This window comes from Rana temporaria, chromosome 6 (assembly GCF_905171775.1).
Source record: "Rana temporaria chromosome 6, aRanTem1.1, whole genome shotgun sequence".
NCBI classification, from domain to species: Eukaryota; Metazoa; Chordata; class Amphibia; order Anura; family Ranidae; genus Rana; species Rana temporaria.
The window spans coordinates 221,116,891-221,144,353 of NC_053494.1; the positions used below are offsets into that span (position 1 = coordinate 221,116,891).

Consider the following 27,463-nt stretch of genomic DNA (forward strand, 5'->3'; position numbering starts at 1 on the left):
CCCTCCAACATCCCCCCCCACACCACCATTCCAATGACCACTGCAGCCATTAATATGGGGTTAATGCTCCATATCCCCCTCACCAACATATCCATCAAGATGGTCATTTAATATTCATCCCCCCACCACCACCATGGGCATTAATATGGTGAGGATTCCCACCACCACTAATATGGCGTTTACGCCCAATATCCTCCCACCATCACTTCCCCCACCGTGACCATTAATATGGAGTTGACCCCCAACATCTCCCCCACCAAGGCCAGTAATATGCGGCTGACACCTAATACCCCTCCCCCACCACCAAGGCCAGTAATATGGGGTTGACCCCCAACACCCCCCACCAAGGTCAGTAATATGGGATTAACACCTGATAACCCCCCACACCATCACCACTATATCCCTCCCACCACTATCTCTATTAATATGGAGTTGACCCCCAACATCCCCCCCCCCCACCAAGGCCAGTAATATTGGGTTGACACCAACGTTCCCCCACCAAGGGCAAGTAATATGGGGTTGACCCCCAACACCCCCTCCACCATTACGGTTGTGGTGATCGGGCTCAACACAGGTGGAAACCGATTAAACGTGTAAAGTTTTCTTTGTTGGAAATAATAAAACCTGTAATGGATCATTTCTCTGGGGAGGGTCTTGTGAAGGAACCCCCCCCCCCATGGAGGCTGTCCGCTGTGTGGCGGTCGGCAAAGAAGGGTTAAATCTCTTTCTCATAACGGTGGCTGAGTGCCGACGGTGGATATTCTCCAGATTTCCAGGTAGAAGCACAGTGATGGTTAATTGCAGTGAATGGTCTCCAGACTTCCAGGTAGCGGCACAGCTGTGATCATTAATTGAAGGTGACGTTCCTCAAATATCCAGGTAGCGGCACAGCTGTGATCATTAATTGAAGGTGATGTTCCTCAAATATCCAGGTAGCGGCACAGCTGTGCCTGTGATCGTTAATTGCGGGGGGGGGGGGGGGTGTTTGCCAGACCTCCAGGTAGTGGCGCAGATATGATTTAGTAGCAGTGTATAAGAGTGGCACTATAATTCTCTCTGGCGATTGTGGGAGGGGGAGATCCGGGACTGATCACCCCCCCCAAGGAGTATTTTTCTGTAGCAGCAGTTTGTCTTGCTGCAGTGGAGTGTCTATGAGCTCTGATGGCCACTAGGTGGCGCTCTCCTCCCACCGGTCACATTGCTGTAAATTGTTGTTGTGATGATGAAGTGGAGAATTCTCGAATTATTTCTTCCTCTTTGCCGTCTTCAGAAATCCTTCAGGGGGGGGGGGGGGGGGGGGGGGGTTTGTATTCCACCCTGGCAATGACAGACTTCTGTGATTCTATGGGGTACAACAACTGGGACAAAGTCAACCCCCCCTCCCCCAAGAGCATTACGTGTCACCAACCCCCCCCCCCCAAGAGCATTATGTGTCACCAACCCCCCCCCCCAAGAGCATTATGTGTCACCAACCCCCCCAAGAGCATTATGTGTCACCAACCCCCCCCCCCCCCAAGAGCATTTTGTGTCGCCAAACCCCCCCCCCCCAGGAGCATTATGTGTCACCAACCCAACCCCCCCCCCAAGAGCATTATGTGTCACCAACCCCCCCCCCCCCCAAGAGCATTATGTGTCACCAACCCCCCCCCAAGAGCATTGTGTCACCAACCCCCCCCCCCCCCCAGAGCATAATGTATCACCAACCCCCCCCCCCAAGAGCATTATGTGTCACCAATCCCCCCCAAGAGCATAATGTGTCACCAACCCCCCCCCCCCCAAGAGCATTATGTGTCACCAACCCAACCCCCCCCCCCCAAGAGCATTATGTGTCACCAACCCCCCCCAAGAGCATTATGTGTCACCAACCCCCCCCAACAGCGATATGTGTCACCAACCCCCCCCCCCCCCCCAAGAGCATTATGTGTCGCCAACCCCCCCTACAGCGATATGTGGTCACCACCCCCCCCCCCCCCCCCAAGAGCATTATGTGTCGCCAACCCCCCCCCCCCCCAAGAGCATTATGTGTCGCCAACCCCCCCCCCCCCAAGAGCATTATGTGTCGCCAACCCCCCCCCCCCCCAAAGAGCATTATGTGTCACCAACCCCCCCCCCCCAAGAGCATTATGTGCCCCCACCCCCCCCCCCCCCAAGAGCATTATGTGTCACCAACCCCCCCCCCCCAAGAGCATTATGTGTCACCAAACCCCCCCCCCCAAGAGCATTATGTGTCACCAACCCCCCCCCCCCCCAAGAGCATTATGTGTCACCAACCCCCCCCCCCAAGAGCATTATGTGTCGCCAACCCCCCCCCAAAGAGCATTATGTGTCACCAAACCCCCCCCCCCAAGAGCATTATGTGTCACCAACCCCCCCCCCCCCCCCCCCCCCCCCGCATGCGATGACATTTATTTTACTTCCTTCGGATATTTGTATGCAGCTGGGACGCGGTATTGCGGGACGTGGTATTGCGTAACATGGTACTGCGGGACGCGGTATTGCGGGCCGCTGTGCGCCACCGCGGCACCTGGAAGTTTTCGCTTGCATACTTGACATTCATGAGCGGTTTATATCGCCTCGCCCAGCGATCGGCCCGATGGGTCAGTCATGCAGAAAATCGTCTGGGCTGGTGAGATGGTCTGACCCAGCGACTGAGCGCCCCCGGGGGGGTCACGCCAGGGGGAGGGGCGCGCACCAAGCGTTCTGGGGAGCCGCAGGAACATTGTGGAGCCTCCTCACATAGATGGACGATTTTGGCTGCAGCTCAATTATATGCGTTCCCCAGCCCTCGGGCCCCCCGGGAGCAGCACAGGGGCCCAATCAAAGCTTTTGTACTTAAAGCAGAACTCTGGATACAAAGGCTTTCATGTAAATACATTCCTTAATAGCCATAAAAGATATAAATCCACTTTGTGCGCACAAAATGACTTTGCAAACCCGGATATTACCCTGTAAAAGTAGCAGTGGCCTCAATGTGCTGTACATAGTCTCTGCAGAGCTGTGGGAGGGGCCCAGCAGGCTCCACCCACTACAGAAAACTACAGTAAGGGGTGGAGACGAGAAAAGTCCCCCTGCACTAAGAGGGCAGGGCTGTAGGAGGGGCCCTGCAGGCTGGTGGGGAGGAGCCGGTACACCTGTGTGAGACTGAAGGGGAGGAGCTGGTACACCTGTGTGAGACTGAAGGGGAGGAGCCGGTACACCTGTAAGACTGAAGGGGAGGAGCCGGTACACCTGTGTGAGACTGAAGGGGAGGAGCCGATACACCTGTGTGAGACTGAAGGGGAGGAGCCGGTACACCTGTGTAAGACTGAAGGGGAGGAGCCGGTACACCTGTAAGACTGAAGGGGAGGAGCCGGTACACCTGTGTGAGACTGAAGGGGAGGAACCGGTACACCTGTGTGAGACTGCAGGGGAGGAACCGGTACACCTGTGTGAGACTGAAGGGGAGGAACCGGTACACCTGTGTGAGACTGGAGGGGAGGAGCCGGTACACCTGTGTGAGACTGGTGGGGAGGAGCCGGTACACCTGTGTGAGACTGGAGGGGAGGAGCCGGTACACCTGTGTGAGACTGGTGGGGAGGAGCCGGTACACCTGTGTGAGACTGAAGGAGAGGAGCCAGTACACCTGTGTGAGACTGAAAGGGAGGAGCCGGTACACCTGTGTGAGACTGGTGGGGAGGAGCCGGTACACCTGTGTGAGACTGAAGGGGAGGAGCTGTACACCTGTGTGAGCCTGAAGGGGAGGAGCTGTACACCTGTGTGAGCCTGAAGGGGAGGAGCTGTACACCTGTGTGAGCCTGAAGGGGAGGAGCTGTACACCTGTGTGAGCCTGAAGGGGAGGAGCTGTACACCTGTGTGAGCCTGAAGGGGAGGAGCTGTACACCTGTGTGAGCCTGAAGGGGAGGAGCCGGTACACCTGTGTGAGACTGGCGGGGAGGAGCCGGTTCACCTGTGTGAGACTGAATGGGAGGAGCCGGTACACCTGTGCGAGACTGGCGGGGAGGAGCCGGTACACCTGTGCGAGACTGAAGGGGAGGAGCCGGTACACCTGTGCGAGACTGAAGGGGAGGAGCCGGTACACCTGTGTGAGACTGAAGGGGAGGAACCGGTACACCTGTGTGAGACTGGAGGGGAGGAGCCGGTACACCTGTGTGAGACTGGTGGGGAGGAGCCGGTACACCTGTGTGAGACTGGAGGGGAGGAGCCGGTACACCTGTGTGAGACTGGTGGGGAGGAGCCGGTACACCTGTGTGAGACTGAAGGAGAGGAGCCAGTACACCTGTGTGAGACTGAAAGGGAGGAGCCGGTACACCTGTGTGAGACTGGTGGGGAGGAGCCGGTACACCTGTGTGAGCCTGAAGGGGAGGAGCTGTACACCTGTGTGAGCCTGAAGGGGAGGAGCTGTACACCTGTGTGAGCCTGAAGGGGAGGAGCTGTACACCTGTGTGAGCCTGAAGGGGAGGAGCCGGTACACCTGTGTGAGACTGGCGGGGAGGAGCCGGTTCACCTGTGTGAGACTGAATGGGAGGAGCCGGTACACCTGTGCGAGACTGGCGGGGAGGAGCCGGTACACCTGTGCGAGACTGAAGGGGAGGAGCCGGTACACCTGTGTGAGACTGAAGGGGAGGAGCCGGTACACCTGTGTGAGACTGAAGGGGAGGAGCCGGTACACCTGTGTGAGACTGAAGGGGAGGAGCCGGTACACCTGTGTGAGACTGAAGGGGAGGAGCCGTACACCTGTGTGAGACATCTACATCATAGAAATCTAGGTGGCAGGTGAACCCCATCCATAACCCGGCCCTGGACCCCCCAATCCAATTCATTCTCCACCGGGAAGGTGGCTGAGATCTGATCGGAATTCTGGAATCCACCAGAAGTTCTTCATCCAATCACCCCACCCCTTTCATTGATTCCCCGGAAAGTGGAGGGGTGACCCCCCCCCGTTTCCTCGCTGAGTCCCATCCCCCCCCCCCATCTCCTGTCCTGTATAGAGAAATGTGTCCAGGAGAGCGCAGACCCCCCCATGACCTCTCCCTGCGTTTCCTCCTATCTGCTGATTTCTGGGTGAAGGTGACAGAAGGATCCCCGCCGCTCCTTGCAGCTGATTTGTGGATTTTTGGCGCAGTGGATTTTTGGCGCGGTGGATTTTTTGGTGCAGTGGATTTTTGGCGCGGTGGATTTTTGGCGCAGGGTGGAAGCAGAAGTTTCCGCACGCAATGATCTGTGTTTCGTAGAGGAGGGAATTTCCATTCCTCGGTGTATTCACCGATAACACTCGTTGTTTACACTTTCATTTCTTTATATATAAATTTTAAAAAAAAACATTTTGAGAATAAAGCTACATTGTATGAGAATAATAAAGATATCCCGTGTAATAATACAAATAGATTATATAATAATAATTCAGGTATAAAGTGTAATAACACAAACATTCTATAATAATAATAAAGGTGTGTTGTGTAAAAATACAGATACTTTGTATAGAAATACGGAAACATAATAACAGATACAGTAATAATAGATATGTTGTATAATGGAGGCACAATGTATACTAATAATGGATACATTGTAAAATAATACAGTAGAATGTATTAAAATAGTTACATTGTATAATAATAGGAATAATACAGGTTCATTGTAGGTTAATACTAAAACATTATATAATAATAATTAGGGTTGTCCCGATACCGATACTAGTATCGGTATCGGGACTGATACCGAGTATATGCGGGAGTACTCGTACTCCCGCAAATACCCCCGATACTGAAATAGAATACTTGTCCCCCCCCCCCTGCCGCCGCAAACCCGTCGCCGCAAATCGCAAAGCCGCTGCCGCCGTTAATCAGCGTGCGGGGAACATTACAGCTTTCGTTTGAATAGCTGTATCCCCGCCGCGTATAGACACTCCCCCTTGCGCGGGATTGGACGGATGATCTGTCCAATCCCGCGCAAGGGGGAGTGTCTATACGTGGCGGGGATACAGCTATTCAAACGAAAGCTGTAATGTTCCCCGCACGCTGATTAACGGCGGCACGTGCGGCATCATCAAGGTATGTAGGACATGGCTGGAATATGTGGGGGACATGGCTGGAATATGTGGGGGGACATGGCTGCATTATGTGGGGGACATGGCTGGAATATGTGGGGGGACATGGCTGCATTATGTGGGGGACATGGCTGGAATATGTGGGGGGACATGGCTGCATTATGTGGGGGACATGGCTGGAATATGTGGGGGGACATGGCTGCATTTGGGGACACATTTAAAAAAAGTATCGGTATTCGGTATCGGCGAGTACATAAAAAAAAAAGTATCGGTATTCGGTATCGGCGAGTACATAAAAAAAAAAGTATCGGTACTTGTACTCGGTCCTAAAAATGTGGTATCGGGACAACCCTAATAATAATGATAAAGATACATTGTATAATAATACAGGTACCTCGTATTATAATAAAGATACAGGGCCAGATTCACAGAATAAGTACGCTGGAGTATCTGCTGATATCTGCTGATACTCCGGCGTACTTTCAAATTTGCCGCGTCGTATCTTTATTTGTAATTCACAAACAAGATACGACGGCATTTGGCTAAGATCCGACAGGCGTACGCCTTCGGATCTTAGGATGCAATACTTCGGCGGCCGCTGGGTGGAGATCGCTTTCCGCGTCAGGTATGCTAATTAGCTGTTTACGACGATCCACGAAGGTACGCGCGTTCGTCGCAATCTCTTACGTCGTCGCTAGTCGGCTTTTCGCGTCGCAAAGTTACGGCTGCAATTTAAGTGGTATAACAATAGACAGCCCATGTTAAAGTATGGCCGTCGTTCCCGCGTCGAATTTCCAATTTTTTTTTTTCGTAAGTCGTCCGGGAATAGGAAAGTACGTTACGCACGTCGCCGTTCAAAAAAAATACGTCGGGGCGACGTCATTTCGCGCAAAGCACGGCGGGGAAATTTCAAAACGGAGCATGCGCAGTACGTCCTGCGCGGGAACGCGCCTAATTTAAATGGTACACGCCCCATTTGAATTAGGCGGGCTTGCGCCGGACAGCTTTACGCTACGCCGCCGCAAGTTTACACGCGAGTGCTTTGCGAATCAAGCAATTACACTGAAAACTTGCGGCGGAGTAAAGTAAAGGACATACGTTACGCCGCCGCAATTCTTTATGAATCTGGCCCACACTTTATAATAATAGTAATAATACAGGGACATTGTATGTGAATACCAAAACATTACATAATAATAAAGGTACAATTTGTAACAATACATTGTATAATAATCAGTACAGTGTACAATAATGGATACATTGTATAATAGAAACATTGTAAAATAGATGTATTGTATAAAAATAATACAATTACAATGTGTAATAAATACGCCGTAGAAGATTGTGTATTAATAAAGATGCGTTGTATAATTAATAATAATACAGGTACATTGTATGTGAATGCCAAAACATTACATAATAATAATACAGGTACAATTTGTAAGAATACATTACATAATAATAATAATAATAATAATACAGGTACAATTTGTAAGAATACATTACATAATAATAATAATCATACAGGCACAATTTGTAATACATAAACATTTATGTACAATAATAGATACATTGTATGATGATAATACAGGTTCCTTGTATAATAATACTGAAACATTGTAAAATAATACAATTACAATGTGTAATAAATACGCCATATAAGAACAAACATATAATACAAATAATAATACAGGTACAATGTGTAATAATAGATACATTGGGCCAGATTCAGGTACCTGCGCAGAGGCATAACGTATCCAGTTTACGTTACACCGCCGCAAGTTTTTAGCGTAAGTGCTTGATTCACAAAGCACTTGCGTGTAAACTTGCTGGCGGCGTAGCGTAAAGCCGTCCGGCGCAAGCCCGCCTAATTCAAATGGGGCGTGTACCATTTAAATTAGGCGCGTTCCCGCGCCGGACGTACTGCGCATGCTCCGTTTTGAAATTTCCCGCCGTGCTTTGTGCGAAATGACATCGCCCCGTCGTAATTTTTTTGAACGGCGACGTGCGTAACGTACTTTCGTATTCCTGGACGACTTGCGCAAAAAAAAAAAAAATTGAAATTTGACGCGGGAACGACGGCCATATTTGAACATGGGCTGTCTATTGTTACACCACCTAAATAGCAGCCGTAACTTTGCGACGCGAAAAGCCGACTAGCGACGACGTAAGAGAATGCGACGAACACGCGTACCTTCGTGGATCGCCGTAAACAGCTAATTAGCATTCCCGACGCGGAAAACGACGCGATCTCCACCCAGCCGCCGCCAAAGTATTGCATCCTAAGATCCAACAGGCGTACGGCTTCGGATCTTAGGATGCAATACTTCGGCCAAATGCCGTTGTATCTTGTTTGTGAATCACAAATAAAGATACGACGCGGCAAATTTGAGTATCTGCAGATACTCCGGCGTACTTTTTCTGTGAATCTGGCCCCTTGTATAATAATAAATATACAGGGGCAGGTCCACAAAAGGATTTCACCGGCGTATCTATCGATACGCCGGCGTAATTTTAAAATTCCCGCGTCGTATCTTTGCTTTGTATCTACAAAACAAGATACGACGGCATCTCGGAGGGATCCGACAGGCGTACGCCTTAGTACGCCGTCGGATCTTAAGGTGCAATATTTCGGCGGCCGCTAGGTGGCGTTACCGTCGAATTCCGCATTGAGTATTTACGGCGCATTTTTTTTACGTCGTTTGCGTTCGGCTTTTTCCGGCGTATAGTTAAAGCTGCTGTTATGAGGCGTACTCAATGTTAAGTATGGCCGTCGTTCCCGCGTAGAAATTTGAAATTTTTGTGTAAGTCGTTCGCGAATAGGGATTTGCGTAGAATGACGTCACCGTCGGAAGCATTGGATTGTTCTCCGGGTTAATTTCGAGCGTGCGCACTGGGATACCCCCACGGACGGCGCATGCGCAGTTAAAAAGAAAAACGTTGTTTACGTCGGGTCACGACGTATTTACATAAAACACGCCCCCATCACATCCATTTGAATTCTGCGCCCTTACGCCGCCAAAGATACACTACGCCGCAAATTCGTTGAGGATTCGAAAAAAATTAAATAAGTTGCGGCGGCGTAGCGTATCTTAGATACGCTGCGCCCGGCGGATTCTTACGCGCAGGTACGTGGATCTGCCCCACATTGTTTAATAATAATAATTAGGGTTGTCCAGATACCGATACCAGTATCGGTATCGGGACCGATACCGAGTATTTGCGGGAGTACTCGTACTCGCGCAAATACCCCCGATACCTAAATAGAATACTTTCCCCCCCCTTTCCCCCCCCCCCCCCGCCGCTGCCGCCGCATCGAGGGACATGGCTAGAGGGACATTGCTGCATATGTGAGGGACATGGCTAGAGGGACATTGCTGCATATGTGAGGGACATGGCTAGTGGGACATTGCTGCATATGTGAGGGACATGGCTAGAGGGACATGGCTGCATATGTGAGGGACATGGCTAGAGGGACATTGCTGCATATGTGAGGGACATGGCTAGAGGGACATTGCTGCATATGTGAGGGACATGGCTAGAGGGACATTGCTGCATATGTGAGGGACATGGCTAGAGGGACATTGCTGCATATGTGAGGGACATGGCTAGAGGGACATGGCTGCATATGTGAGGGACATGGCTAGAGGGACATGGCTGCATATGTGAGGGACATGGCTAGAGGGACATGGCTGCATATGTGAGGGACATGGCTAGAGGGACATGGCTGCATATGTGAGGAACATGGCTAGAGGGACATGGCTGCATATGTGAGGGACATGGCTGGAGGGACATGGCTGCATATGTGAGGGACATGGCTGCATATGTGAGGGACATGGCTAGAGGGACATGGCTGCATATGTGAGGGACATGGCTGCATATGTGAGGGACATGGCTAGAGGGACATGGCTGCATATGTGAGGGACATGGCTAGAGGGACATGGCTGCATATGTGAGGGACATGGCTAGAGGGACATGGCTGCATATGTGGGGGACATGGCTGCATATGGGGGGGGGGACATGGCTGCATTTGGGGACACATTTAAAAAAAGTATCGGTATTCGGTATCGGTGACTACTTGAAAAAAAATTATCGGTACTTGTACTCGGTCCTAAAAAAGTGGTATTGGGACAACCCTAATAATAATAATAATAGTAATATTACAGGTACAATGTTTAATAATAGAAATATAATAAGGAATAATAATCGATCCGTTGTACATAATAGTAATAATACATTGTATAATAATAATGCAGGTACATTGTAAAGTAATACCGAAACATTGTATAATAACACCGAAACATTGTAAAATAATACCGAAACATTGTAAAATAGATGTATTGTAGAAAAAGAATACAATTACAATGTGTAATAAATACGCTGTATAAGAACACATAAACATATAATAATACATTGTGTAATAATAATAATACAGGTACAATGTGCAAGAAAAGATACGGGGGGGGGGGGGGGATTTCCAAAAAACTGGAGAGCTCAAAATCTGGTGCAGCTCTGCATGGGGGCCAATCGGTTTCCAGGTTTTTCTCATCAAAGCTTCATGTTAGAAGCTGATTGGCTGCACCAGATTTATCGCTCTTGTGCGCTTCGGAGGCGTCCAGGAAGCAGATGTCTCCTCCTGTCTGATGACCTGGAAGTGACCTACCTGAGCGCACCGTTATCTGTCCCCACCACCTGCAGACAGGCTCATCCTCCTGCCGGGGCCCCCGGGGGCCACACTTCCCGGAATGGATGACTGGCCAGGCGCTGGCCCTCTAGAAGCTCTTCTGCCAGATTGAGTCTGTGCGATCCGTGTTCATCTCTCGCTGTACGACGCTACGGAGCATGCGTCAGACACAATGTAACAACGAGAGACGCGGGGTCACCCCGAGTGTCGCTGTCATCCGACGCACATGATTGTTCCGATTCCGCTGTGAGACTTCAGATGTGATCCTCGTAACTTTACACCCTCTGTCCTTGTGCTCCAGTCAGTGACTTGGCCTAGGCTAGGATGATAGCATCAGTCTGCTGCAGGCAGGAGTAAGCCTTTCCTCAGTCTCCCACCCCCCATTGATCTCTGCGAGGAGTAATAAATACCACAATACTCAGCATGCTAATATATTTGGTGACAGGTCCATTTTTGGGATTTAGATTTTCTCCCAGCTGCGCTCTAGTTCAGGGGTCTCCAAACTGTGGCCCCGGGGGCCAGATGTGGTCCTATGCTTGACTTTATCCGGCCCTCGAGACACTATTCCTTCCACTGACAACAGAAATAGGCAACTAATCTTCCCGCTGAACCCCAACGAATAGGGCGCCATTCCTCCCGCTGACCCCCAACGATGGGGCGTGATTCCTCCCACTGACCCCCAACGAATAGGGCGCCATTTCTCCCGCTGACCCCCAACGATGGGGCGCCATTCCTCCCGCTGACCCCCAACGATGGGGCGCCATTCCTCCCGCTGACCCCCAACGATGGGGCGCCATTCCTCCCGCTGACCCCCAACGATGGGGCATGATTCCTCCCGCTGACCCCCAACGATGGGGCATGATTCCTCCCGCTGACCCCCAACGATGGGGCGTGATTCCTCCCGCTGACCCCCCAACGAATGGAGCCACGATTCCTCCCGCTGACCCCCAACAAATAGGGCGCGATTCCTCCCGCTGACCCCCCAACGATGGGGCGCGATTCCTCCCGCTGACCCCCCAACGATGGGGCGCGATTCCTCACGCTGACCCCCCAAAAATGGGGCGCGATTCCTCCCGCTGACCCCCCAACGATGCGGCGCGATTCCTCCCGCTGACCCCCCAACGATGGGGCGCGATTCCTCCCGCTGACCCCCCAACGATGGGACGCGATTCCTCCCGCTGACCCCCCAACGATGGGGCGCGATTCCTCCCGCTGACCCCCAACAAATGGGGCGCCATTCCTCCCGCTGACCCCCAACGAATAGGGTGCCATTCCTCCCGCTGACCCCCCAACAATGGGGCGCGATTCCTCCCGCTGACCCCCAACAAATGGGGCGCCATTCCTCCCGCGAACCCCCAACGAATGGGGCGCCATTCCTCCCACTGACCCCCAACGAATAGGGTGCCATTCCTCCCGCTGACCCCCAACGAATGGGGTGCCATTTCTCCCACGAACCCCCAACGAATGGGGTGCCATTTCTCCCACGAACCCCCAATGAATGGGGTGCCATTTCTCCCGCTGACCCCCAACGAATGGGGTGCCATTCCTCCCGCTGACCCCCAACGAATGGGGTGCCATTCCTCCCGCTGACCCCCAACGAATAGGGCGCCATTCCTCCCGCTGACCCCCAACGAATAGGGTGCCATTCCTTCCGCTGACCCCCAACAATGGGGCGTGATTCCTTCTGCTGACCCCCAACGAATGGAGCCACCATTCCTCCCGCTGACCCCCAACGAATAGGGTGCCATTCCTCCCGCTGACCCCCAACAAATGGGGCCACCATTCCTCCCGCTGACCCCCAACGAATGGAGCCACCATTCCTCCCGCGAACCCCCAACGAATGGGGCGCCATTCCTCCCACTGACCCCAACGTGTAATTTTTTTTTACCCCCCCACTGACCACCAATCCTGTGACATTTTCTGCTCCCAATGGCTGCAGTCCGGCCCCCCTAAAGTGTGAAGGGCAATAAACTGACACTTTGTTTCAAAAGTTTGGGGACACCGATCCAGATAAGTGACACTTCCTTCCGTCACTTACAGATAAATTCTTCTGGAAATGGGATAATATGTTGCAGTAAATACTATGATGAGAATTACTGAAGTTCTGTAACCTTGCCCGGAATTTAGCAGGTGTGGCCCTCAGACACTGTGTGGCCCCCACAAGGTTTATGTCACCCTGCTGGGCCCTGAGTTTCCCTGAAACTTGACCTTTCACCTCTAGAGAAGCGATTGTCAAGGTTCCGATGTCAAGGACATGGAAATGGAACTTGTATTTCAGGTGACGGGACGGGTTCCTCCGCATTCCTCCCGGCTTCCAGTAAAGATCTTCTCTGTCTGTGGCCCCTGACAACGCCACGTTCATTTCTTCTGACAACCCTTCCTGGTCTCCGGGTCCTCCCACCAAGCACCTCCCTCTCCAGGAAAGTGATTATCAGAGATCAATAGGAAGTATCGATCGGTCGCCGAATCCGTCTCCGTACATTCCTAAAATTCCCATACTGAGGAGATCTCCCCCTGCTGGCGGATTCCATATTTCCTGATATTGCCGGGCCTCAGTTGGCTTGGGAGACCCTTACATACAGGTTGTCCATTATTTTCCCATTATAAGCTCCACCCAGTATGAAAAATCCATCACATTTCGGGAGGGTCACACCACCCTTCATCAGAATAGGATTTCAGTGATGCTTGGCCTGGGAGAAGTTTGATCCAACACGTTTCTGGGGGGTCACGTACCCCTTCCCCTATGATTTCAGCGATGCTTGGCCTGGGAGAAGTTTGATCCAACACGTTTCTGGGGGGTCACGTACCCCTTCCCCTATGATTTCAGCGATGCCTGGCCTGAGAGAAGTTTGATCCAACACGTTTCTGGGGGGTCACGTACCCCTTCCCCTATGATTTCAGCGATGCTTGGCCTGAGAGAAGTTTGATCCAACACGTTTCTGGGGGGTCACGTACCCCTTCCCTTATGATTTCAGCGATGCTTGGCCTGAGAGGTTTGATCCAACACGTTTCTGGGGGGTCACGTACCCCTTCCCCTATGATTTCAGCGATGCCTGGCCTGAGAGAAGTTTGATCCAACACGTTTCTGGGCGGTCACGTACCCCTTCCCCTAAGATTTCAGCGATGCTTGGCCTGAGAGAAGTTTGATCCAACACGTTTCTGGGGGGTCACGTACCCCTTCCCCTATGATTTCAGCGATGCCTGGCCTGAGAGAAGTTTGATCCAACAAGTTTCTGGGGGGTCACGTACCCCTTCCCTTATGATTTCAGCGATGCTTGGCCTGAGAGAAGTTTGATCCAACAAGTTTCTGGGGGGTCACGTACCCCTTCCCTTATGATTTCAGCGATGCTTGGCCTGAGAGGTTTGATCCAACACGTTTCTGGGGGGTCACGTACCCCTTCCCCTATGACCTCAGCGATGCTTGGCCTGAGAGAAGTTTGATCCAACAAGTTTCTGGGGGGTCACGTACCCCTTCCCCTATGATTTCAGCGATGCTTGGCCTGAGAGAAGTTTGATCCAACACGTTTCTTGGGGGTCACGTACCCCTTCCCCCTATGATTTCAGCAATGCTTGGCCTGAGAGAAGTTTGATCCAACACGTTTCTGGGGGGTCACGTACCCCTTCCCCTTTGATTTCAGCGATGCTTGGCCTGAGAGAAGTTTGATCCAACACGTTTCTTTGGAGTCACGTACCCCTTCCCCTATAATTTCAGCGATGCTTGGCCTGAGAGAAGTTTGATCCAACACGTTTCTGGGGGGGGGTCACATACCCCTTCCCCTATGATTTCAGCGATGCTTGGCCTGAGAGAAGTTTGATCCAACACGTTTCTGGGGGGTCACGTACCCCTTCCCCTATGATTTCAGCGATGCCTGGCCTGAGAGAAGTTTGATCCAACACGTTTCTGGGGGGTCACGTACCCCTTCCCCTATGACTTCAGCGATGCCTGGCCTGAGATTGCCTTAAAAATACCAATCGCTTTCATATGCACAGCAATGCGTTGGCAGAATGGCGCTCTTCATGGGAAAGTTGGATGACCAGTATATAAAGCCCCCCCCCCCCCCCTTCAGGGCAAATCTGACTATAGCCTACAATATTCGGTAATATGAAATGCAGACATTTTATGAAGCGCCAGATTGGTGGAGATAAAGTCAGGAAGAATATTATACTGAATGATTAATAATTTGAAAAATCCAACACGTTTCTGGGCGGTCACACCCCCTTCATCAGAATAGGATTTCAGCGATGCCTGGCCTGAGAGCAGTTTGAAAATACTAATCACTCTCATATGCAGAGAAATGCGGCAGCAGAATGGCGCTCGTCATGGGAAAGTTGGCAGACCTGTATATATAACCCCCCCCCCCCCCCGGGGCAAATCTGACTGCAGCCCCCAATATTCGGTAATATGGAATCTGCCAGCGGGGGAGATTGTATTAATGCAGATATTTTACGAAGCACCAATCTCCCCTACTGAATGATCAACAATGTGAAAAATCCAACACGTTTCTGGGCGGTCACCCCCACTTTTATGCGATTCTCTCTGTGATGTCATCGCTGAAAGTCGAAATAATAAAAAAAGTAACAAAAACATCACTCGTTTGCGGCGCGATTCCTTATCAGACAGGTGTAGGATGCGACCCGTCTGCTGCCATTTTTGTAACATTTATTTAAATATTATTGTATCTCCATACACCCCCGGGAGGGGCCCGTTTCCTTATTTATCTTTCCGATGTTGAGCGATCGCCTTTTTGGCGCCATTTCCACCTTTCCCCTCCAGACAGTCACTGTGGCTGCAGGATTACACGGAGAAGAATGGATTTTTTTTTCTTTAATAACTCGCTATCTGTCTCATTTTGTGCGGCGATGAGGTCACAGTGATGTCACAGGAAGAGGAAGCGCGGGTCAGCGGATTCGTATATAAACTGCGGGATTTTTGTTTTCACAGCCGCAACGCCAGAATGGGGAAAATATTTCTTATTTTCTCGACGGCGATTTGGATTTGAATAGAGAGGAGATAAGCCGAGTAAATACGGCGCCTAATCCTGAGCCGCGTACGGCTTGAGTCACCCGGCAACGCGCCCAGAGATCTGATAGAAGAGCTTCTATATAGATGCCCTGAAGGGCCCAAAACTTGCATGTGATGCTCTGGGGGGCCCCAAACTCGCATGTGATGCTCCGGGGGTGGGGGGGTCCCAAACCCAACCCCAGAGGGGTCAGAATGCTGGGGGGATATCTGGGGTGTAGAGGGGTCAGAGTGCTGGGTGGATATCTGGGGTGTAGAGGGGTCAGAGTGCTGGGGGGATATCTGGGGTGTAGAGGGGTCAGAGTGCTGGGTGGATATCTGGGGTGTAGAGGGGTCAGAGTGCTGGGGGGATATCTGGGGTGTAGAGGGGTCAGAGTGCTGGGTGGATATCTGGGGTGTAGAGGGGTCAGAGTGCTGGGGGGATATCTGGGGTGTAGATGGGTCAGAGTGCTGGGGGGATATCTGGGGTGTAGAGGGATCAGAGTGCTGGGGGGATATCTGGGATGTAGAGGGGTCAGAGTGCTGTGGGGATATCTGGAATGTAGAGGGGTCAGAGTGCTGGGGGGATATCTGGGGTGTAGAGGGGTCAGAGTGCTGTGGGGATATCTGGGGTGTAGAGGGGTTAGAGTGTTGGGGGGATATCTGGGGTGTAGAGGGGTCAGAGTGCTGGGGGGATATCTGGGGTGTAGAGGGGTCAGAGTGCTGGGGGGGATATCTGGGGTGTAGAGGGGTCAGAGTGCTGGAGGGATATCTGGGGTGTAGAGGGGTCAGAGTGCTGGGGGGGATATCTGGGGTGTAGAGGGATCAGAGTGCTGGGGGGATATCTGGGGTGTAGAGGGGTCAGAGTGCTGGGGGGATATCTGGGATGTAGAGGGGTCAGAGTGCTGGGGGGATATCTGGGGTGTAGAGGGGTCAGAGTGCTGGGGGGATATCTGGGGTGTAGAGGGGTCAGAGTGCTGGGGGGGGGGATATCTGGGGTGTAGAGGGTTTAGAGTGCTGGGGGCATATCTGGGGTGTAGAGGGGTCAGAGTGCTGGGGGGATATCTGGGGTGTAGAGGGGTCAGAGTGCTGGGGGGATATCTGGGGTGTAGAGGGGTCAGAGTGCTGGGGGGGATATCTGGGGTGTAGAGGGGTCAGAGTACTGGGGGGATATCTGGGGTGTAGAGGGGTCAGAGTGCTGGGGGGATATCTGGGGTGTAGAGAGGTCAGAGTGCTGGGGGGATATCTGGGGTGTAGAGGGGTCAGGGTGCTGGGGAGATATCTGGGGTGTAGAGGGGTCAGAGTGCTGGGGGGATATCTGGGGTGTAGAGGGGTCAGAGTGCTGGGTGGATATCTGGGGTGTAGAGGGGTCAGAGTGCTGGGGGGATATCTGGGGTGTAGAGGGGTCAGAGTGCTGGGTGGATATCTGGGGTGTAGAGGGGTCAGAGTGCTGGTTGATATCTGGGGTGTAGGGGGGTCAGAGTGCTGGTTGATATCTGGGGTGGAGAGGGGTCAGAGTGCTGGGGGGATATCTGGGGTGTAGAGGGGTCAGAGTGCTGGGGGGATATCTGGGGTGTAGAGAGATCAGAGTGCTGGGGGGATATCTGGGGTGTAGAGGGGTTAGAGTGCTGGGGGGATATCTGGGGTGTAGAGGGGTCAGTGTGCTGGGGGGATATCTGGGGTGTAGAGGGGTCAGTGTGCTGGGGGCATATCTGGGGTGTAGAGGGGTCAGAGTGCTGGGGGGATATCTGGGGTGTAGAAGGGTCAGAGTGCTGGGGGGATATCTGGGGTGTAGAGGGGTCAGAGTGCTGGGGGGATATCTGGGGTGTAGAGGGGTCAGAGTGCTGGGGGGATATCTGGGGTGTAGAGGGGTCAGAGTGCTGGGGGGTATCTGGAGTGTAGAGGGGTCAGAGTGCTGGGGGGATATCTGGGGTGTAGAGGGGTCAGAGTGCTGGGGGGATATCTGGGGTGTAGAGGGGTCAGAGTGCTGGGGGGATATCTGGGGTGTAGAGGGGTCAGAGTGCTGGGGGGATATCTGGGGTGTAGAGGGGTCAGAGTGCTGGGGGGATATCTGGGGTGTAGAGGGGTCAGAGTGCTGGGGGCATATCTGGGGTGTAGAGGGGCAGCTGGAGCACTCAGGTTTTAAGGACAGGCTGCTTTGGGGAAAGGGCCCCCCCCCCAATGCAGCTGGATCCCCTGGGTAGTGCCCAGATGTGCCCTCTCATTAAGACAGCCCTGCTCTTCTCCTATCAGCCTGCTCCTTGTCAGCACATGAACTGATTGGCTCCTTGTGCTGCTTCCCCCCTTCTCTGTTTGAGCCCTGCTGCAAAGGGGGGACTGCAAGGGGAAGGTGTCGGGTCACATTCAGGTACTTGCAGAGCCTGAGATGGTGAATGACGCAGGATGTTAGAATGAGGACACCTAGAGGCAAAAAATAATTACTATATACAAAATTATGTGACCTACCATTATGTTCAATTCCAAGGGGCAGGCTAGGATAGTATATAGACAGGCTAGGGTAGTATATAGACAGGCTAGGGTAGTATATAGACAGGCTAGGGTAGTATATAGACAGGCTAGGGTAGTATATAGACAGGCTAGGGCAGTATAGGGACAGGTTAGGGTAGTATAGGGACAGGCTAGGGTAGTATATGGGCGGGCTAGGGTAGTATATAGACAGGCTAGGGTAGTATGGGGGCAGGCTAGGGTAGTATATGGGCAGGCTAGGGTAGTATATGGACAGGCTTGGGTAGTATATGGACAGGCTTGGGTAGTATATGGGCAGGCTAGGGTAGTGTAGGGGCAGGCTAGGGTAGTACATGGCATAGGGTAGTATATGGGACAGGTTAGGGTAGTATATGGGACAGGTTAGGGTAGTATATGGGACAGGCTAGGGTAGTATAGGGGCAGGCTAGGGTAGTGAATGGACAGGCTAGGGTAGTGAATGGACAGGCTAGGGTAGTGAATGGACAGGCTAGGGTAGTGAATGGACAGGCTAGGGTAGTGAATGGGCAGGCTAGGGTAGTAAATGGGCCAGGCTAGGGTAGTATAGGGGCAGGCTAGGGTAGTATAGGGGCAGGCTAGGGTAGTATAGGGGCAGGCTAGGGTAGTATAGGGACAGGCTAGGGTAGTATAGGGACAGGCTAGGGTAGTGAATGGGCAGGCTAGGGTAGTGAATGGACAGGCTAGGGTAGTGAATGGACAGGCTAGGGTAGTGAATGGACAGGCTAGGGTAGTGAATGGACAGGCTAGGGTAGTGAATGGACAGGCTAGGGTAGTGAATGGACAGGCTAGGGTAGTATAGGGGCAGGCTAGGGTAGTATAGGGGCAGGCTAGGGTAGTATAGGGGCAGGCTAGGGTAGTATAGGGGCAGGCTAGGGTAGTATAGGGGCAGGCTAGGGTAGTATAGGGGCAGGCTAGGGTATTGAATGGACAGGCTAGGGTATTGAATGGTCAGGCTAGGGTAGTGAATGGTCAGGCTAGGGTAGTGAATGGTCAGGCTAGGGTAGTGAATGGTCAGGCTAGTGTAGTAAATGGGCAGGCTAGGGTAGTATAGGGACAGGCTAGGGTAGTATAGGGACAGGCTAGGGTAGTAAATGGGCCAGGCTAGGATAGTATATGGGGCAGGCTAGGGCAGTATAGGGGCAGACTAGGGTAGTAAATGGGCAGGCTAGGGTAGTATATGGACAGGCTAGGGTAGTATAGGGGCGGGCTAGGGTAGTATATAGACAGGCTAGGGTAGTATAGGGGCGGGCTAGGGTAGTATATAGACAGGCTAGGGCAGTATAGGGACAGGCTAGGGTAGTAGAGGGACAGGCTAGGGTAGTAGAGGGGCAGGCTAGGGTAGTATATGGACAGGCTAGGGTAGTATAGGGACAGGCTAGGGCAGTATAGGGACAGGCTAGGGCAGTATAGGGACAGGCTAGGGTAGTAGAGGGACAGGCTAGGGTAGTAGAGGGGCAGGCTAGGGTAGTAGAGGGGCAGGCTAGGGTAGCATAGGGGCAGGCTAGGGTAGTATATTCCGTATTTCTATTTTGCCTCTAGGTGTCCTCAGTCTGACCTCCTGCTTCCTGTGTTGTGAATGGGTCGGTCCTGTGATGAAAGGAGGGAGCGCTGGCCCGTAGTACACAGATGGGAGAAATGTGGAGTGAGAACACAAGTAGCGAGCGGCTGTGATCGATCGCTCACATTTGGAGCGTTGTGCAATCATTGGCTAATAATCGCCGCTGCGCGTCACTTATAGAGCAGAGGGAACGATCTGTTCCAAATGTGTGCAGCACAGCGAAGGAGATAAATAAGATAAGATTGATGGACAGAATAGATATGGGTAGATGGAGAGATACTGTGGATAGATACTATTTATATACAAATGGATAAGATAGGGATAGATAGAAAGATAAGATTCATGGAGTAGATAGAATAAGATAGATAAATAAGATAGAATAGATAAAATTGATGGGACCATTTTACTTTGTGCCGAAATCACAGCGCCAAATGTTTACGAACCTTTCCGGAGATTTGGCAGCAAAACCCTGGCAAAGCGCAAGGAACAGAAAAGTCAATATTTGGGGAAAATCCGCATCGCCGAATCATCGCCGTGTTGGACGCTTCTCTTCGCTGAAGCCTGAAATGCGCCATGTGATTGGCTGTCTGTTCGGAGGGAGGGTGACGGTCGGTGAAGCGAACGCAGCAGATAAGAAAGTTCCTCTTTATAATCCTCTGAGAAAACAATAGAGGCCCTGTTCTCCGAGCGAGCGCACAATGAGCGCTGCAAAACCGGCCCAGGGGAGCCAATCATGTGAATTGACCCCTTCACTGCCTCTCTGTGATGTGAGAGAGGATGAATAGGTGGAAGGGCTCATCCACATCGCAGCGCATAAAAAAACGCATGTTCGTTGGCGTGCGTTTTTTAATGGCACTGCGTTTTGCTGGGCATTATTCGAGCATTAAGCAGAGTGGCTCAGTGGTTAAAACTTCTGCTTTGCAGCACCGGGGTCCTTGAATTAAATCCCAGATGATTGTAACAGATTGCAGCGACTGTATCATGGGATACAGGCGGAGAGATTGTACATTGGATACAGGTGGAGAGATTGTACATGGGATACAGGTGGAGAGATTGTACATGGGATACAGGTGGAGAGATTGTACATGGAATACAGGCGGAGAGATTGTACATGGGATACAGGCGGAGAGATTGTACATGGGATACAGGCGGAGAGATTGTACATGGGATACAGGCGGAGAGATTGTACATTGGATACAGGTGGAGAGATTGTACATTGGATACAGGCGGAGAGATTGTACATTGGATACAGGTGGAGAGATTGTACATTGGATACAGGCGGAGAGATTGTACATTGGATACAGGTGGAGAGATTGTACATTGGATACAGGCGGAGAGATTGTACATGGGATACAGGCGGAGAGATTGTACATGTGATACAGGCGGAGAGATTGTACATGGGATACAGGTGGAGAGATTGTACATGTGATACAGGTGGAGAGATTGTACATGGGATACAGGCGGAGATTTTGTACGTTGGATACAGGTGGAGAGATTGTACATGGGATACAGGCGGAGAGATTGTACATGGGATACAGGCGGAGAGATTGTACATGGGATAGAGGTGGAGATTTTGTACGTTGGATACAGGTGGAGAGATTGTACATGGGATACAGGCGGAGAGATTGTACGTGGGATACAGGTGGATGGTTGTATCGTTGGATACAGGTGGAGAGATTGTACATGTGATACAGGTGGAGAGATTGTACATTGGATACAGGTGGAGAGATTGTACATGTGATACAGGCGGAGAGATTGTACATTGGATACAGGTGGAGAGATTGTACATGTGATACAGGCGGAGAGATTGTACATTGGATACAGGTGGAGAGATTGTACATTGGATACAGGTGGAGAGATTGTACATGGGATACAGGCGGAGAGATTGTACATTGGATACAGGTGGAGAGATTGTACGTTGAATACAGGCGGAGAGATTGTACATGTGATACAGGCGGAGAGATTGTACATTGGATACAGGCGGAGAGATTGTACATGGGATACAGGCGGAGAGATTGTACATGGGATACAGGTGGAGAGATTGTACATTGGATACAGGTGGAGAGATTGTACATGGGATACAGGTGGAGAGATTGTACATGGGATACAGGTGGAGAGATTGTACATGGGATACAGGCGGAGAGATTGTACATGTGATACAGGCGGAGAGATTGTACATGTGATACAGGTGGAGAGATTGTACATGTGATACAGGCGGAGAGATTGTACATGTGATACAGGCGGAGAGATTGTACATGGGATACAGGCGGAGAGATTGTACATGGGATACAGGCGGAGAGATTGTACATTTGATACAGGTGGAGAGATTGTACATTGGATACAGGTGGAGAGATTGTACATGGGATACAGGTGGAGAGATTGTACATTGGATACAGGTGGAGAGATTGTACATGGGATACAGGCGGAGAGATTGTACATGTGATACAGGCGGAGAGATTGTACATGTGATACAGGCGGAGAGATTGTACATGGGATACAGGCGGAGGGATTGTACATGTGATACAGGTGGAGAGATTGTACATTGGATACAGGCGGAGAGATTGTACATTGGATACAGGTGGAGAGATTGTACATGTGATACAGGCGGAGAGATTGTACATTGGATACAGGCGGAGAGATTGTACATGGGATACAGGCGGAGAGATTGTACATGTGATACAGGCGGAGAGATTGTACATGTGATACAGGCGGAGAGATTGTACATTGGATACAGGCGGAGAGATTGTACGTTGGATACAGGTGGAGAGATTGTACATGGGATACAGGCGGAGAGATTGTACATGGGATACAGGCGGAGAGATTGTACATGTGATACAGGTGGAGAGATTGTACATGGGATACAGGCGGAGAGATTGTACATGTGATACAGGCGGAGAGATTGTACATTGGATACAGGTGGAGAGATTGTACATGTGATACAGGCGGAGAGATTGTACATTGGATACAGGCGGAGAGATTGTACATTGGATACAGGCGGAGAGACTGTACATGTGATACAGGCGGAGAGATTGTACGTTGGATACAGGTGGAGAGATTGTACATTGGATACAGGCGGAGAGACTGTACATGGGATACAGGTGGAGAGATTGTACATGGGATACAGGTGGAGAGATTGTACATGTGATACAGGCGGAGAGATTGTACATTGGATACAGGCGGAGAGACTGTACATTGGATACAGGCGGAGAGATTGTACATTGGATACAGACGGAGAGATTGTACATGTGATACAGGTGGAGAGATTGTACATTGGATACAGGCGGAGAGATTGTACATGTGATACAGGCGGAGAGATTGTACATTGGATACAGGCGGAGAGACTGTACATTGGATACAGGCGGAGAGACTGTACATTGGATACAGATGGAGAGATTGTACATGTGATACAGGTGGAGAGATTGTACATGTGATACAGGCGGAGAGATTGTACATGTGATACAGGTGGAGAGATTGTACATGTGATACAGTTGGAGAGATTGTACATGTGATACAGGTGGAGAGATTGTACATTGGATACAGGCGGAGAGATTGTACATGTGATACAGGCGGAGAGATTGTACATGGGATACAGGCGGAGAGATTGTACATGTGATACAGGCGGAGAGATTGTACATGTGATACAGGCGGAAAGATTGTACATGTGATACAGGCGGAGAGATTGTACATGGGATACAGGCGGAGAGATTGTACATGTGATACAGGCGGAGAGATTGTACATGTGATACAGGTGGAGAGATTGTACGTTGGATACAGGCGGAGAGATTGTACATTGGATACAGGCGGAGAGATTGTACATTGGATACAGGTGGAGAGATTGTACATGGGATACAGGCGGAGAGATTGTACGTTGGATACAGGTGGAGAGATTGTACATTGGATACAGGCGGAGAGATTGTACATGGGATACAGGTGGAGGGATTGTATCGTTGGATACAGGTGGAGAGATTGTACATTGGATACAGGTGGAGAGATTGTACATGGGATACATGCGGAGAGATTGTACGTTGGATACAGGCGGAGAGATTGTACGTTGGATACAGGCGGAGAGATTGTACATTGGATACAGGCGGAGGGATTGTACATGGGATACAGGCGGAGAGATTGTACATTGGATACAGGCGGAGAGATTGTACATTGGATACAGGCGGAGGGATTGTACATGGGATACAGGCGGAGAGATTGTACATTGGATACAGGCGGAGAGATTGTACATTGGATACAGGCGGAGGGATTGTACATGGGATACAGGCGGAGAGATTGTACATGGGATAAAGGCGGAGAGATTGTACATTGGATACAGGCGGAGAGATTGTACATTGGATACAGGCGGAGAGACTGTACATGTGATACAGGTGGAGAGATTGTACATTGGATACAGGCGGAGAGATTGTACATTGGATACAGGTGGAGAGATTGTACATGTGATACAGGCGGAGAGATTGTACATTGGATACAGGCGGAGAGATTGTACATTGGATACAGGTGGAGAGATTGTACATGTGATACAGGCGGAGAGATTGTACATGTGATACAGGCGGAGAGATTGTACATTGGATACAGGCGGAGAGACTGTACATTGGATACAGGCGGAGAGATTGTACATTGGATACAGGCGGAGAGATTGTACATGTGATACAGGCGGAGAGATTGTACATGGGATACAGGCGGAGAGATTGTACATGTGATACAGGCGGAGAGATTGTACATGTGATACAGGCGGAGAGATTGTACATGTGATACAGGCGGAGAGATTGTACATGTGATACAGGCGGAGAGATTGTACATGTGATACAGGCGGAGAGATTGTACATGGGATACAGGCGGAGAGATTGTACATGTGATACAGGCGGAGAGATTGTACATGGGATACAGGCGGAGAGATTGTACATGTGATACAGGTGGAGAGATTGTACGTTGGATACAGGCGGAGAGATTGTACATTGGATACAGGCGGAGAGATTGTACATTGGATACAGGCGGAGAGATTGTACATGTGATACAGGTGGAGAGATTGTACGTTGGATACAGGCGGAGAGATTGTACGTTGGATACAGGCGGAGAGATTGTACATGTGATACAGGCGGAGAGATTGTATATGGGATACAGGTGGAGAGATTGTACATTGGATACAGGCGGAGAGATTGTACATTGGCTACAGGCGGAGAGATTGTACATTGGATACAGGCGGAGAGATTGTACATTGGATACAGGCGGAGAGATTGTACATTGGATACAGGTGGAGAGATTGTACATGGGATACAGGCGGAGAGATTGTACGTTGGATACAGGTGGAGAGATTGTACATTGGATACAGGCGGAGAGATTGTACATGGGATACAGGTGGAGGGATTGTATCGTTGGATACAGGTGGAGAGATTGTACATTGGATACAGGTGGAGAGATTGTACATTGGATACAGGCGGAGAGATTGTACGTTGGATACAGGCGGAGAGATTGTACGTTGGATACAGGTGGAGAGATTGTACATTGGATACAGGTGGAGAGATTGTACATTGGATACAGGCGGAGGGATTGTACATGGGATACAGGCGGAGAGATTGTACATTGGATACAGGCGGAGAGATTGTACATTGGATACAGGCGGAGGGATTGTACATGGGATACAGGCGGAGAGATTGTACATTGGATACAGGCGGAGGGATTGTACATGGGATACAGGCGGAGGGATTGTACATGGGATACAGGCGGAGGGATTGTACATGGGATACAGGCGGAGAGATTGTACATGTGATACAGGCGGAGAGATTGTATCGTTGGATACAGGCGGAGAGATTGTACATTGGATACAGGCGGAGGGATTGTACATGGGATACAGGCGGAGAGATTGTACATGGGATACAGGTGGAGAGATTGTACATTGGATACAGGCGGAGGGATTGTACATTGGATACAGGCGGAGGGATTGTACATGGGATAAAGGCGGAGAGATTGGATACAGGTGGATGGTTGTATCGTTGGATACAGGTGGAGAGATTGTACGTTGGATACAGGCGGAGAGATTGTACATTGGATACAGGTGGAGAGATTGTACATTGGATACAGGTGGAGAGATTGTACATGGGATACAGGTGGAGAGATTGTACATGGGATACAGGTGGAGAGATTGTACATGGGATACAGGTGGAGAGATTGTACATTGGATACAGGTGGAGAGATTGTACATTGGATACAGGCGGAGAGATTGGATACAGGTGGAGAGATTGTATCGTTGGATACAGGCGGAGAGATTGTACATGGGATAAAGGCGGAGAGATTGTACATGGGATAAAGGCGGAGAGATTGTACATGGGATAAAGGCGGAGAGATTGTACATGGGATACAGGTGGAGAGATTGTACATGGGATACAGGTGGAGAGATTGTACATTGGATACAGGTGGAGAGATTGTACATTGGATACAGGTGGAGAGATTGTACGTTGGATACAGGTGGAGAGATTGTACATGGGATACAGGCGGAGAGATTGTACATGGGATACAGGCGGAGAGATTGTACATTGGATACAGGTGGAGAGATTGTACATGGGATACAGGTGGAGAGATTGTACATGGGATACAGGTGGAGAGATTGTACATGAGATACAGGCGGAGAGATTGTACATGGGATACAGGTGGAGAGATTGTACATGGGATACAGGTGGAGAGATTGTACATGGGATACAGGCGGAGAGATTGGATACAGGTGGAGAGATTGTATCAGTTTCCTGGTGACTATCATTGTACACAGAGACGGGCATTGAGCGACTGGCTGACTCGCTGGTTGCTCCTCCCCGGCTCTGCCTCCTCCTGCCCTGCAGGGTGTCCTTCCATTCCTCGGCTCTCCTCTGCTCTGCACACTGTGTGTGTGTCTCTCGGTCTCTGGTGCCTTCGCTGAGCTCCGGTCATGAGAGGATTTAGGAGACGATGAAGAGTGGAAGTGACCCCCCTATCTGCTCCCCGCGCTGGATCTATGAGCGATGCTGCTGCTGCTTCCAGGGGAAAGGTGAGCAGGCACTGGGGGGTCCCAGCTTCTCCTCTAGGGGGTTTTTGTCTTCTTCTCTAGGGAGTCCCGTCTTCTTAGCTTCTCCTCTAGCGGGGGTCCCAGCTTCTTCTCTAGGGGGATCATGTCTTCTTAGCTTCTCCTCTAGGGGGGGGGGGGGGGGTCGCAGCTTCTTCTCTAGCGGGGTCCCGTCTTCTTCTCTAGGGGGGTCCCGTCTTCTTCTCTAGCGGGGTCCCGTCTTCTTCTCTAGCGGGGTCCCGTCTTCTTCTCTAGCGGGGTCCCGTCTTCTTCTCTAGGGGGGTCCCGTCTTCTTCTCTAGGGGGGTCCCGTCTTCTTCTCTAGGGGGGTCCCGTCTTCTTCTCTAGGGGGGTCCCGTCTTCTTCTCTAGGGGGGGTCCCGTCTTCTTCTCTAGGGGGGTCCCGTCTTCTCCTCTAGGGGGGTCCCGTCTTCTTAGCTTCTCCTCTAGGGGGGTCCCGTCTTCTTCTCTTCTTCTCTAGGGGGGTCCCGTCTTCTTCTCTAGGGGGGTCCCGTCTTCTTCTCTAGGGGGGTCCCGTCTTCTTCTCTAGGGGGGTCCCGTCTTCTTCTCTAGGGGGGTCCCGTCTTCTTCTCTAGGGGGGTCCCGTCTTCTTCTCTAGGGGGGTCCCGTCTTCTCCTCT

General features: G+C 51.1%; 1 protein-coding gene across 8 annotated transcripts in view; it reads left to right on the forward strand.

Moving 5' to 3' along the window:
• Window positions 1-27,463, forward strand: part of KALRN (kalirin RhoGEF kinase) — a 237,638-nt gene that overhangs the window by 86,805 nt on the left and 123,370 nt on the right. Inside the window, exon 1 of one of the 8 annotated variants that reach the window (XM_040358306.1) lies at window positions 26,641-26,810. The exons of the other annotated variants lie outside the window; for them this stretch is intronic. Coding sequence (XP_040214240.1) covers window positions 26,732-26,810 — 79 coding nt within the window. The 5' untranslated portion in view covers window positions 26,641-26,731. Of the gene's footprint in view, window positions 1-26,640; window positions 26,811-27,463 lie in introns of those variants that run through there. 8 annotated transcript variants of the gene reach the window in all.